Source organism: Augochlora pura, chromosome 7, assembly GCF_028453695.1.
Source record: "Augochlora pura isolate Apur16 chromosome 7, APUR_v2.2.1, whole genome shotgun sequence".
Taxonomy (NCBI): Eukaryota; Metazoa; Arthropoda; class Insecta; order Hymenoptera; family Halictidae; genus Augochlora; species Augochlora pura.
The window spans coordinates 24,406,072-24,419,492 of record NC_135778.1 but is presented as its reverse complement, the minus strand read 5'-3'; the positions used below and the strand labels follow the sequence as shown (position 1 = coordinate 24,419,492).

Below are 13,421 nucleotides of genomic sequence, written 5' to 3'. Positions count from 1 at the left end.
ATCGCAAGCTTTTAACACTTTATATCATATAACAAAACACCCACGCTGCAACAGTTAGAGCTTTTATCGCTCCACGAATATTACTAAAATGTAGCCTTCAGGCTTCGAGTGAAATATAGTAAATACTGCTAAAAGGCGATGGGCGATACGCCGTTAATAGCAGCAGTATACAGCTACACCCTAAGCATCACTTTACAGGGTTCAGCAACCAGGTGCCAACTACCGAAATTTCCCCAAAAGATGTATCCCAACCAGACTAAACAGTCTCGATCAAACCCTATAAAAGCCGCAGACTTTGTGTGAAAATCTGCACCCTCCATCCCTAAATCTAACCTACTTCAAGCTGAGCATTGTCCCCGAGTTTGTCATTTTGACTGCAAGCCTAACTTCCTGACAGACCGCAGCGAAGAGTGATGCCTCAATTTCTCATAACCACCCACAGGTTACCAACCCTGGAGTGACGAGACGTGCGCAATGCAACGGATCGTCTTTGTCACTTTGAAATCAAATATTCTTTTTCCAATGAAACTTTCTTCTTTTTTAAAATTCAGTAATTATGGAAAACATCTATGCCATAGCTCGGAATATTTAATTTCATTTATTATCATCAAATAATCTGTTTCTTTTTACATCTTACATTATTGCAATCAAATATTTATTTTATACTATAGCTGTGGATTATCAAAATAAAATAGATCGTTCACTGAAATCTGTTTCTTATTAAAAACAGTATTTCAACAATTTTCTTCATACACATTATCTAGCTCGGACCATATGTAAGCAGAATCTAATCTATGATATCAAAAATGTTATTTCAACATCGTGGAAGCTGGTAAAGACTCGCAGTTAAAATTGTATATGCAGAGTTCCTACTCTCTTCGCTTCATCCCTTACAGATCTCAGTTCACTATTATGAACAAGCTACGCAAGTATCATAGCCTAAATGAAAAGTTGTATATCATAATTCCGTACAATGCAACGCTTATATAAGACGAAATAATAAGATGGCACTTATATAAGAGGCAGGATTCAAATTATTATTATTCTTTATTTCACGAGCTTCGTAAGCCCTTTTAAAGCACAGTTTAAACAGGAGTACTCAAGGCCCTAAGATACATCAGAAAAATATTGAAGATATCAAAAAGCTCGTTCAGTTCGTTCGCAGTTGTACCCATTCTAGCAGTACCATTTTGATACCCTAGCGAGCTTCTGCTTCCATCAATATGAATAAGTTCAACGTACCGCAGTGACTTGGGTAATACTTCCAGTTTTAAAAAACGGTTAAACGTATGTCTATATCACAGAAACTACCCTATCCCCGGAACGCCTCTATATTATTTCTAATTCATCTTCCATTTGGTTCTAGTGAGGGTATCCTGCGGGGGTATTGCGTGCGCGGCTCACGGGATTCAAATCCTCGCGTAGGCGTTCGATCGCGCGCAGGACGCTCCTCGATTCCTCGATAGCTCGAGCCTAGGTGATCGGAGGGGAAGCCCGGCGCAGGCGCGCCGCAGGATCTCTCCTCACCATCCCGGAGGGTCCAGTGGTGGGGCCAGTCGGCGGATCGATCGACGTCCCGTCGAACCTCGCGGCCGTGAGCGCCGCTGCGCCTCTGGGCGGGGCGAGAGGGCGCCTCAGTCGTGCACCGGAGCTCATCAGGGACGCGTCCAGCTCCTCGAAACGCTTCGGGTTGCTCGTGTCGCCGGATCCTCTCTCTTTTCTCTCGGCCGACCTTTTTGTACACGGTCCCGTGTCCCCTGTAGGAGCAGTTTTCGCGTCGGTCGAGCACGTACGGTAATTAAAAAAAAAAGTCGTCTCGCGTTCGCGGCGAAGAAAGAGAGAGATAGAGGGAGAAAGGAAGACAATATATATACATATATATACTATCGTACATATACGTTCACGGAGGGCATATACAGATTAATACGTATATATGTACATATATATGTATACATATATTTATATATATAAAGGAAGAAACGTGACCGTTCAGTTCAAAGTGCTACTGTAACTCCCCCGGAGTAAGAAGATCGTCATCGATTCTACCACCGTGTCACCGCCAACGATTATATTCCAGCGACGGTAGTTAGCCGCGGGTAGCTCGGCTAAGCTCGGCGCCCGGCGAGATACTCTGATCAGTGTTGCGCGGCACTGCTGCTCTGCGGCTTCGGCTCTTTCCGTTCGTCCGAATTGTATTCTCTCGGGCCGGGCCCCCGGTTCGGCTCGGTTCTGCTGTTCGTTCGCCGGTCGAGCGTATCGATTCGGTAGAGAGAGAGAGAGAGAGAGAGAGACGTTACACGGTAGCTTTGTACATAGATACGTACGATTCTATCGCAGTATCCAGTGAGACTAGTGCGATTCTACACGTCTGGATACACCGGCGCCGTTGAAAAGGGTTCGCGGACCGTTCACACCGCGGTCTAGAGGCGTCTATGTGCGCGCCCGGAGACACTGAGAGCTACCCTGGCACCTAGCGGACGACGTGGGGTGGCTGCACCAGTGAGTTCTTGCCTTTACGCCCTATTGCCGGCCTGTTGTAACATCGGCTCCTCTGCTCCGCGTTCTATCATCGTTTCTCCCTACTGCACAGTGAATATACTATTTTGTTCTGTTTGTGCCTAACTAAGACCTAGCCCCTTGCCCACGGTTGCGTTTGCTTCGTATCGAAGAGGAAATTAATAAAGGATCGTTTAGAGCACAGTTTCTCGGTATCGGCGGTGCTCCGGGCTCGTGGGAGTGAGGTGTGCGGATTATGGGACTGGTGAAGTGACACGCAGACGCGAGCCAGGCCGAGGCAAGGGGTTAACCTGTTAACAGGGGGTGATGAGCTAACTCGTCTTTTACACTCGGCTATATCCGCCGCTGGGGAATCGCGTCTTACTTTCCGGTCGGTTTTGAAGTAGGGCCACCCAACGTTCACGGGCTCGCCTCGGTCCGTCAGCACGGAACTTTACTGCAAGGCGTACGGCGACTCTTCGGGTACCCGAGGATGCAGCAGCGGGTCGGGTCGAGGACCCGAAGCTTTGCAATCACACGCCTTTTTTACTTCGACGATATTATATTTCCTCTACGTCTCGGTTCAGTTAAAGTCGAATCGTATTATTCCACGCTGGCGCACCGAAGTCAGTTGCTTCGGGGTGATCAAAATGCTGCGCCTTTGATTTATTTTCGGACACGATTCACTTCACATTTATCGACTCACAGATATTGAATTTTTTTTTTTTAGTAAAAAGTCAACGAAACGAAAGGATATTTAATGTATCTCGTTCGATAAAAGTTAATTATGTCCGAAAAAGGAACCAAGAGGTGCGGCAATTGGTCAGCGAACAATAACCAACCCCATTACTCCATGTATTTAAAATATTTCGCGTTCTTGCGTCAAACTGCTAAAATTCGTTTGAAAGATGATGAAATAGAACCGTATGTAAGTGGTCCGGTGATTGTAAACTTTCGCGATCCCGAGACCTGACCCGACCCGGTCGCTGTCCGCCGTGACCCGAGCCTCGGGAAACCCGCGCACCTCTAGCTCCAAGCTTTTTCTTGCTTCGGTTTTTTTCGTTTTTTAATAGGTTAACTGACGGCTGTTGCGGTTATTTTCGGACCGTTCTCCTGGGAAAGTGCGCGGCGGTGGGTGCGTCTCGTTTGTGTCAATCGGTGAAGGATGGGTCATTTTTATTTTCTGGATCGCTTTCTGCGCGGTGATTTCACGCTCCCCCCGTGGAATTTCGGTTACTTTTGCAAGAGTTTTGGGTTAGGGTGCACCCGCGGGAGCTCGGTGACACTCGGGTGGCGCTGTCTGGGAAAGTACTTGCGAAAAAAAGTTTTAACTCGGTTGCGGTCCCCTGGTCTTTTATCGCCTATTCCCCGTTTTATGGCGTCGATACTGCGATCGCAGTGTATTCTCCGGTGGTTTCCATCATGTTCATTTTACCGATTCGGGTATATTGCGGACATGACAACGAACGAATTGGCCCAACGTGTCGCATTGTCTATAGAGATTGAAAAGACTTTTATCTTCTAACAAACTGTGAAACGGTGATCGGGGAAATTATGCGAGACGCGTTGTTAGGGGTTGTAGTCGGCGCGCAGATAATTCGAGTCGCTTGCGTCTAAGCATTTTATGAACGCAAATTATTTGAACAGGATACAGAAATGGAAACTTTTACTTAGTTATTTCCGTATACTTCCAGTAACTTTTTGGGATCTTAACCTCTGAATTGTACTCTAGGATTTCAACATCTTGGTACATTGATATTTTTGTATTGCAAGATATTGTGCTGCTGATCCTAAGTGTGAAATTTTATCATCCTTTTCGAAGTATAGAGGATGACCCTTCGGTAGCATCGAGGAAAAATCGATTCTTAAAATAATAAATATACTATGAATATTTTAATCTTCACAGAATTTGACGAGTAAACTCTTTTTTTAAACAGTAGTTACATATTATGTGGTCACATATATTTGAAGTGTTACTTCCATGTTCAACTACTATTTCAAAAGAGGTTTATTTGCCAAATACTGTATTACGAGTGAACACTAGAATATTTATAGTTTATTTATTATTTCTAAAATCTATTTTCCCCTGTCTTGCCTTCGGGCGGCTTTAACCTTTGGCACTCCGTTTGCTCGCCGAGACTCTTGACCCCACATGGCAGCCATCATGTAGAAGTAACCTTCGTTTATGCTTTCGAATGGTACAGAGTTTCGAAATTGTTACTAAAAATATCGCGGCAAATGTTCGTGTAATTTTCCAGAAAGATTTCAACGTGGCGCGTTGTGGTCTGAGAGAATACTGTATCATTGCAGGATTACGTTGGGCATTTAAGAATCGTTGCGCTCGTGTTTGACAAGCTGTGCGAAAAACAGTCACCCCCGTGTTGAATAGGCGAATTCGATAACAATGAATTTGATAAAACTGCGCGCGGTTCGCCGATGGAAACGTTATATCGACGTTGGCATTAAATATACTGTAAGTCACTAGTGCACGCAGCCGCGGACAAGGCTAGGGGTTAACCTATTAAACAGGGGTTGATGAGTCAACCGGCCATTTTTGCTTAGCTACATCCACCCCTAATTAAAGATGCTTCTTCTCGACTGTGCTACTACGCCGTCTCCTCTTATTGTCTGAGAACTTTAATTTGCATTTGACAATTTTTAAGCTCGCACTTACCGGGGTTTTAATATGCGCGCGTCAGCTTCTTTTAATTAGCACGGAGAGTTGTTCTTCTGAAGCGAGGTGTTGCAAATAAAATTTGTTTAGAACGCGAAACAAAAATGGCTGAAGTGAATTCTTTGTATACATCTTTTATTTTACAATTGGCAAAATTATAAAAATGTTTTCATGAAGAATGATTGAATTTTGTTATTCAGTTGTGCGCGCAAAGTGATTCATAACTTAGCTGCTACGATGAGTTGTTTTTTAATAATTTAATTGAAAATTGTTTAATTAAAAAATTCATTAATATTGAATACGTGATTTATAGATCTGAAAGAAATTTTGGAGGGCGTAATTAGGACTACAGGTTGTTTGACGGTTACTTTTCCATTAGTTTGATTGTCTCGAGTGGTACAAATTATTTTCATCGTTCTATAATACTGGTTCGAAAGGCTCGGAAGTTTGGAGTTAGTTCGTCCGTATTGGGAGCTACCGAGGTTGCCAATGATTTCTTTGACAGTTGGAACGTTGCTAACTTTAACACGTTCTCTAATAGCGTCATTAATATATATATAGTTCTGCTTATTATATATTTGTCGTGTTACAATTTTAAATAATTATTCTCAAAAGATTAATTTGATGTTCTTCACGTAAAGTGCAAAACCGTGGTCGTTACAAATGTGTGACGTTGTTAGCGAACGCGTTAGTGAATTTCCCAAACTTTTGACTATATCGATCTTAACCCACTTGCGACAATAGCCAACCACCCTTGCAACTCCAAAGTGGGTATTAAAGTTTGACAACCGATTTGAATCGTAAAAGACTGGGTTTTTTATATTCTTATTAATGTCAATATTAATATTTGACAACTTGACTTGAATAATAAAGAACTAGGATTCTTAATTGTCTAATTATCTCTGAAAAATTAATATTAATATTTTATAACCGAGTTGACTTAAATCGTAGATAACTGGGGTTTCTAATTGTCCAATTTTATTTGCAAAGTTAATATTAATATTTGATTTGAATTGCAAAAATAAGTTTTTAATCGTCTAATTTCCTTTGCAAAATTTAGATAGCCGATCCGATTTCAAATTGCCGACACATTTATACTGCTTATTATTACTTTTTATAAATTCTTTGAATAAAATCGAAAGTATTGTACGTGGTGACCGAATAATTTCGCATTTGCTTCACAATGAAATTCGATGTCTCGTTTGAAAGACGTTTACTTATATGCAGTCCCTTTGCCGAATTGATTTCCGATGCATCTGAACCAGCGACCGATTCAATATACAGTTACAATTACATCGATCTATTTAATGTCGAAAGGTCGGTCACGTCCATTATGGCGGCGATTGAATTAAAAACGAAATCGCACGTGGAATATAAATAGGGACGTTCAAAAATTGATTGTCTCTTGGCTCGGTTGGATTTCGACGTGCATTGTTCATGACCGCCTCGATGGAAAATAAGTCACCGGCGAGAATTATAGCCGAAGCAGAGCGCGGTTCTCGAGACAATCGAAAATACGTGGAACGCGATTACTCGACCTCTTTAAAAACGCGTAATCGAATAGAAATATTTGTCCGTGCATGACTCAGCCTTTTGTTGACAATTGCACGAGTATAGTAGCTCATTGTCGACTGGACCACCTGTATTTAATCAAGTGTTGTTGCGCAAGTACGCGCGCGCCCGTTGAACATTAAAACATAATTTTCTGGAGAACTAGGTCTCAAATGAAAAAACTTTATTCCACATTTTTCACTAAGTTTTTCACGTAGAATTGCCTCGTTTTTCGTCTTATTTCGTAATTATCGACGGTCGCTCTGTTATTTGCATGATAAGGTCAACCGACAAGGATAGGGCAACATTCGGACCGAATTTTCTCAAAATCTCGAACGAAAAAGCTGCATTCTACCTTCTCGACTCTGTTTTTTTTCCATAGAATCAGTCCCCTTTTGTGTCGTTTAATTCTTTGCCGTGCACTCGCCGTAATTAGAGTGAAAAGGTCAGCCGCGGAGGGTCGGCATTGTTCGGCTTTCCAAAACGCGGAATATTCGGACAGAATTTTCTCGAACGCAAGGTCTCCAATGAGAAAATTCTATTCCACAATTACTACGCGGGCTTTTTTCACGTAGATTCACCGTATCTCTCTCCATGTTTCGCAGTTCTCTCCGCGTTCCGCGCGCGTAATTCCCACGAAAAGTCGTACCGATAACGCGTCCGATTCTTCGACTCGCGGAATCTCGTCTACCGGGTGTCCCCGGAGTACGCTCCTCCGTTCACCGGCGTCAATAATAAATCACCGCGTGTCTTCCGCTCGCGGTCATGTTTTCTTTCTCGAGGCGTTTCAAAGGCTCGGCGCGCGTCCCGACTGACAATTTTTCTAACAAAAGCGCCCGCCGCCGAAAAGAGGGAACCAGGCCTCGGCTCGAGGGCGACTTTTAAACGCGCGCCGACGTTATTCGCGCGCGTGTTCCATTTATCGGATCACGATCGCGGAAGGAAATCACTTTTTCTTCGGCGCGAGACTCTGCGCAGATATGTTTTGCGGTTGCGGTGCGGCTCTTCATCCTTGTCAACGCTGCCGCCACTTAATCGTAATCGTGTAAACCTTCTCCGCTTTTTTTACCGATACCGGGTACAGCGACGCTCAAAAGTTTCGAGCTGTACGATCGATTAACAGGAATCCTCGGTGTTCTATTTTAAGGGTTGAATTCCTCCACGCTCTGAATCAATTGCCAAAGCTGCACAAGATTTTTGCAATATTTTGTCGCGAATTATTTTCACGATGTATACAATTTTATCATCTTTAGCGTAAATTATTCCATTACTATACGTATTTTATTCCTTTTTATTGGGAATTATTTTATAGTCGTACGTATTTTTGTATAGTAAATTAATAGATCATTATATACATTTTCATTGGAAATTAGTTTCTTTTTTTACAAATCATTTTATCGTAATTTTATTCGATTGCCAGTTATTTTATCATTATTTTATGTCATTAAATAATTTGTAATCTCTGGTTCGATGAAAATAGATATCGAATAAATGTCCAGTGTTACTATTTGCACTTCTAGAAAAATGATAAGATTGCAACGGTTACATACTCCATATTTGTTTGAACCTGTCGTTCCGCTGTTCTCCATAATGTTTTGAACTGCGATCTTAAACAACGTGGAAATACTTCAGCACGGAATCGATCAAAATGAAGGGTTGCTAATTTATTAATTCAACGAACATGTGTACAGCAATCGAATAATTTACAATAAAAATGAATAAAGTATGATAAAATAATTTACTAAAGTAATTTTAATTCGCTAAAATAATTTGTTAAAGTAGGTACAACGTTAAAATACTTTGCAACAAAAACGATTAAAGTACGTACATTTATGAGTTATTTAAAAATTATTTCAAAAGCGGACTAGCTGTCTTGGTGCTACTTATTTCTTGTAAAGTAATATAAAAGCTGTTCCGTGGCAGTTTAAACGATATCTCAATTTAGCGATCCGCGAACCTGGCGTTAAACCGCGAAAGTCGTGTCCCCGGACCAGCACGGACCGTTCCAACGTTTCCGATGTCTCTTGCAGAGCTAGTGCTAAAGGTACCCAACCTCGTCCCAGGGTGGCGGGCTCCTACAGGAGTCCCGAAGATCGGGGATCGCGGTGGTGCAGCTAGCTAACTAGGAACGGGGGCAAGGAGGAGGAGGAGGAGGCTTCTGCCGGTTCCGCTGAAGCGCAAAGGACGAAGACGAGGAGGACACGCCGAGGAATCGGTGTCCGAGGGTGGCGGCGGAGGTGACGCAGAGGCGAGGCGGAGGAGGGGCGTCCGTGGAAGAGGGTGGTGGTTGTTGAAGTGGTTGGTGCTGGTGAAAACACCGGTGCCGCCGGAAACCCTGCCTAGGACCCAGCCTAGGGAACGAACCGTCGAATAGAGAACGGAAGGAGAACCGAAACAGAACAGGCGGAAAGACAAGGGATATACAGGGTGAGTTACTTGACTGTTCGAGTTGAAGTATAGCTGAGCCTGCGAAATGTTTCGGACGAAAACGTTGAACGAGTTTCTATGGACCGTTATTTGACGTAATTACCGTTCTTTTAGGTAGTACCATAAAGAGTTTCTCAAGGTCAAGGTTGTTTTTAAATTAGGACTAGATATTTCTAAGTCGAAAGGTTTTAACTAGACTGCGGATCTTTATGCGAATTGAGAACTGTCTGCGTCGATTGCATGGCACAGCAGCTACGCACACGTTAATTTTCTTATTAATAATTTTAGTAAGTCAATGGAAATGTAAAAGTATTTGGAAATTCTTTAGGTGTATGGACTACTCAGTATTCTGTGACATGCATAAAATCCGCAGTCTACTTGTAACACTCTGCAGGAAAGTACTATGTCAATTAGGGTCTAACATTGATTCGCTGGAAAATATTTCAAGGTTATGTGGATGATAACCCCCACCTTCAAATTGGAATAATATCTGTGGACAGTGGTTTTCATCCATTCACTGCCAATCACGAGATATCTCGTAGTAGACGTCTATCACGACGCGACTCTCACAGTTTCGTTGTTAACGAAAAAAGGGATTCATTTATTATTATTTATTTATTTTTAAAAAATGTGAGCATCTAGAACACATTTCTTCAAAATAGACTCAGCGGTCAATGCAATGTTGTATAACACTATTTTGTGAAGAATGAGAAACTATGTCGACCAGTTTATTCGTAAGACTTGTTCTCCCGAATGAACAGTAGGGTGTGTTTCAAGGTCAATTAATTTTCTAGATCTAATAAATTCCTTGAAAATGGTGGTCGATGCGGTTTTCGATTCTCCACGAAAAAGTACCATACATCTTGTACCCTAAGATCACTGTCTGGAAAGATATTCTAGTTTAAAAATGGCACCACTGCCCACAGAAATGTCGCAATATCTTCTGAACCAGCAATGTTAAACCATCAATATCTCAGCAGTTTTCTGCAAAGGATTTAAAGCTGCGTCAATCTGTGTATTCAGAAATATAGGTTTACAAAACTACTAATGAGTCATTGCGTTTTTCCCATATATGATAATACCAAAAAAAAAACAAAAAACGGAATGACTTACCTATTGGTTAGTCCAATGAAAAATGGTAATTGCGTCAAACAATGTTCTCCATAAAAATCATAGAACTGTTGTCCAAAGGATTTTGCGATACGGTCAGCAAGTTGGAAAGATTATTCCAGCTTGGGTACTTAGGAGATCAACCCTATGTACAGGTTTCTATATCCCTTCGGGGCGCGGCGGGTCGTTCGTTACGGAGGAAGGGAGGATTTAAAGGTTGGTGGTGGCGTTTGTAAGGGCAACCTGTGGCAAGATGGGCTGTGCCATGTCGGCGGAAGAGCGGGCCGCCCTGGCCCGCAGCAGGCAGATCGAGAAGAACCTAAAGGAGGACGGCGCGCAGGCCGCGAGGGACATCAAGCTGTTGCTGCTCGGTGAGTCCCTCTTGCATCATTATTAAACAGTCGATCTACATACGAAAGAAACATTGTCCGTAACAATTGCACAAGAGGTAGCCGTCAATTACAAGTTTCTTTCTTCCTTTGGCAGTCGCACGCTTTGATGGGCTCGCGCACATGTGACTTCACGAAGACTGAATCACAATCGACTTTAACTGAAATATGTTATAATTATGTCACTCGTTACATTTATCCTATTTATATTGTTAATCTTTTGTCGAGAAGTTTTTAATCAGAGAAATTTGAAACACTTTTAACAGCTTTTTTTGTAAATATAAATAAATTTGATAATATTAAGATTATATACGTGACATGATAACTTCTAGTGGTGCCTTAGAATCACCGCTCGACTGCAAAGACTTGATGAAGTATATCTTCATTGTATTTTTAAAAAATATAACATACTTATAACTTTAAAAAAATGTATCATAATTACACTATCACAAAAATATATCATAATTATACTATTTGAAAATATATAATAATTACGCTATTCAAAGAGTGTATTATAATTATATCACTAACACACTGATTTCCACGTCACCCATATGTGGGCGATAGGATTATTTCAAATAGAATTTTTAAAGATGAGTTTTTGCGCTGATACAATACAATTTCTGAAATTTTCCAACTCTTGCAAGGCGTAAGAATGATGAAAAAGCGATCGACGTCATATAACTTTGCTTCGCAATTTTAATTTAGTCAAGTAGAATTACTTTAATCTTCCGAAATTTTTTATCTTCTGTTTGGGCCACCCAGTATATGTAACAATATGTCGTTTAACGCATTAGCTCCCATTATATGAGTCACATAACAGCAATATAAAAGTACATATGTCAACGTGAAACGTTATGAACGATTCCACTGAAATCATTACTCAATAAATTATTATTGATTTTGACTGTTTTAATTAGTTGTAAAAATACAGCGCCGAAGTGCAAGAAAGGTGATCGTAAAAAAGTAATAATATAAATCAGAACTGATATAAACATTGACGATAATAAGATTTTGCTAATTCTGTATTATAATTGTCTATTATATTGTGATATATGAATAATGGAACCCCTTCTTTATAAATAAGTGCAAATGACCAGTTAGTGATTACATAATAAACACTCGCCTCCTTAATGGTTTTATATCCGTTGTTTATATTCTGATCAATCTAACCCATTAAGCCTCACGTTCTACTTACATAACGGACACTTTTTTTTCACGTTCAAGAGTAATTTCCCCCTGTATGTGGCACGCTCAAATACTTATTTTCCCGTTGAATCATAAAAATCAAAATTTTATTTAAACACTGAACAAAAGGTACCATACTTCTCTGTTAGTTTATACAAATTACAATTAACTCCCTTTCTGAAAGAACAATTTTGTAACGTTAAAATTGCAATGTTTCTATCTTCGACAATTTTATATTTATTTAAATACTAAACAAAAGATAAAATACCTTTCTGTTGGTTCACAAAAATGACAACGCACTTCCTTTTCGAACTAACACTTTTTGGATTGGAATTGCAACGTTACTATCTATAAAGCTTTCGTCTTCCATAATTAATAATCCTCAAGTACATAATATTTATTTTATCGCTAAATGAAAGGTAAAGTAGTTAACTGTTGGTTTATCAAAATGACAATTCACATTGTACAATTAAGAATTACTCTTTATAAAGAAAGTACTATATTTTTGTTCTTAACATTTTCAATTCTCAAAATTAATAATCCAGAGGTCGATAATATTTGTTTAATCGTTAAAGTGTGGAAACAACGTGCGAAAGAACCGCAAAAATTGTGATAATTAAATCGGGTTTTAAACACACAGTCGCAGAGTAATTTAATAGAGGCTGGAAAGAGCATAAAAAGTTGTTGCAAAGAGTGCTAGAATTGAAGTAGCTCATTAATTGATCCACTCTTCCCGTAAATACAGTTTCCGCTCGGGTTACTGTTTGTTTTTAATGACTCGTTTGAGTAACGCGGCGATCGTGACTCGAAATTAATGAAGTGGATCTTTATTACGACGTAATTATCACTCGACGAGCGTGCCTTTGCAAATTCCAATTACATTATTCCCGCGTGAACGAGAATTTCATTTCACACGGAACCAAAGAAGTTGCAAGTCAATTCCCAGTCTTTGTCCACTTGTCATTCCGGTATTGCTTGCAACATTCCAATAACATCGACATATGCAAACCATTTACATTTTTCTTACACTCGCACGTAATATCTAATTAATTTTGCAATCACCTGTGCTCACACGTTTTCTTTTGTCTTCTTACCTTTCAATGTAATTATAAACAAATTAACGTTCTATTTAAATAATGCGAGTACTTTATGAAATTTAAAGTTTATGTTTACCGCGCAACAGATATGTTATTTAAACGTCGTGCAAAATAAAACGTTGAATATTGTGAAATAAGTTTTAATTATAATCTAAATGAAGAAAAAGTATCCGAAATCGAAATAAATTTGAGACAATATTATTCGAAATCAAAATAAACTTGTAACGAAAGTATTTGAAATCAGAGTTTTACTGAAGCAAAACTATCGATGAAATAAAAAGGAGACAGAATTATTTGAAAAAGAAAATGACGTAACGCTGTTTGCAGTCAGAGTTACGCAAAATTATTCAAGATCAAAGTGGCAAAGTTTTTTTTTTAAATTAAAATTAAATGAACCTATTTAAAAACAAAATTAAACAGAATCGTGTAAAATAAAAATGTAAAAATTATTCTAAAATAAAATGGAACAACATTATATAAAATCAAAAT

General features: G+C 39.9%; 1 protein-coding gene across 2 annotated transcripts in view; it reads left to right on the top strand.

The window, feature by feature from the left end:
- The first annotated feature begins 1,543 nt into the window (after positions 1-1,543).
- The window catches only part of Galphao (G protein alpha o subunit), a 41,046-nt gene continuing 29,168 nt past the window's right edge, over positions 1,544-13,421 (top strand). Inside the window, exons 1-4 of one of the 2 annotated variants that reach the window (XM_078184940.1) lie at positions 1,544-1,794; positions 1,994-2,499; positions 8,752-9,148; positions 10,414-10,629. In XM_078184940.1, coding sequence (XP_078041066.1) covers positions 10,512-10,629 — 118 coding nt within the window. In that variant the 5' untranslated portion in view covers positions 1,544-1,794; positions 1,994-2,499; positions 8,752-9,148; positions 10,414-10,511. Of the gene's footprint in view, positions 1,795-1,973; positions 2,500-8,751; positions 9,149-10,413; positions 10,630-13,421 lie in introns of both variants that reach the window. The other variant, XM_078184939.1, reaches the window with a different exon arrangement.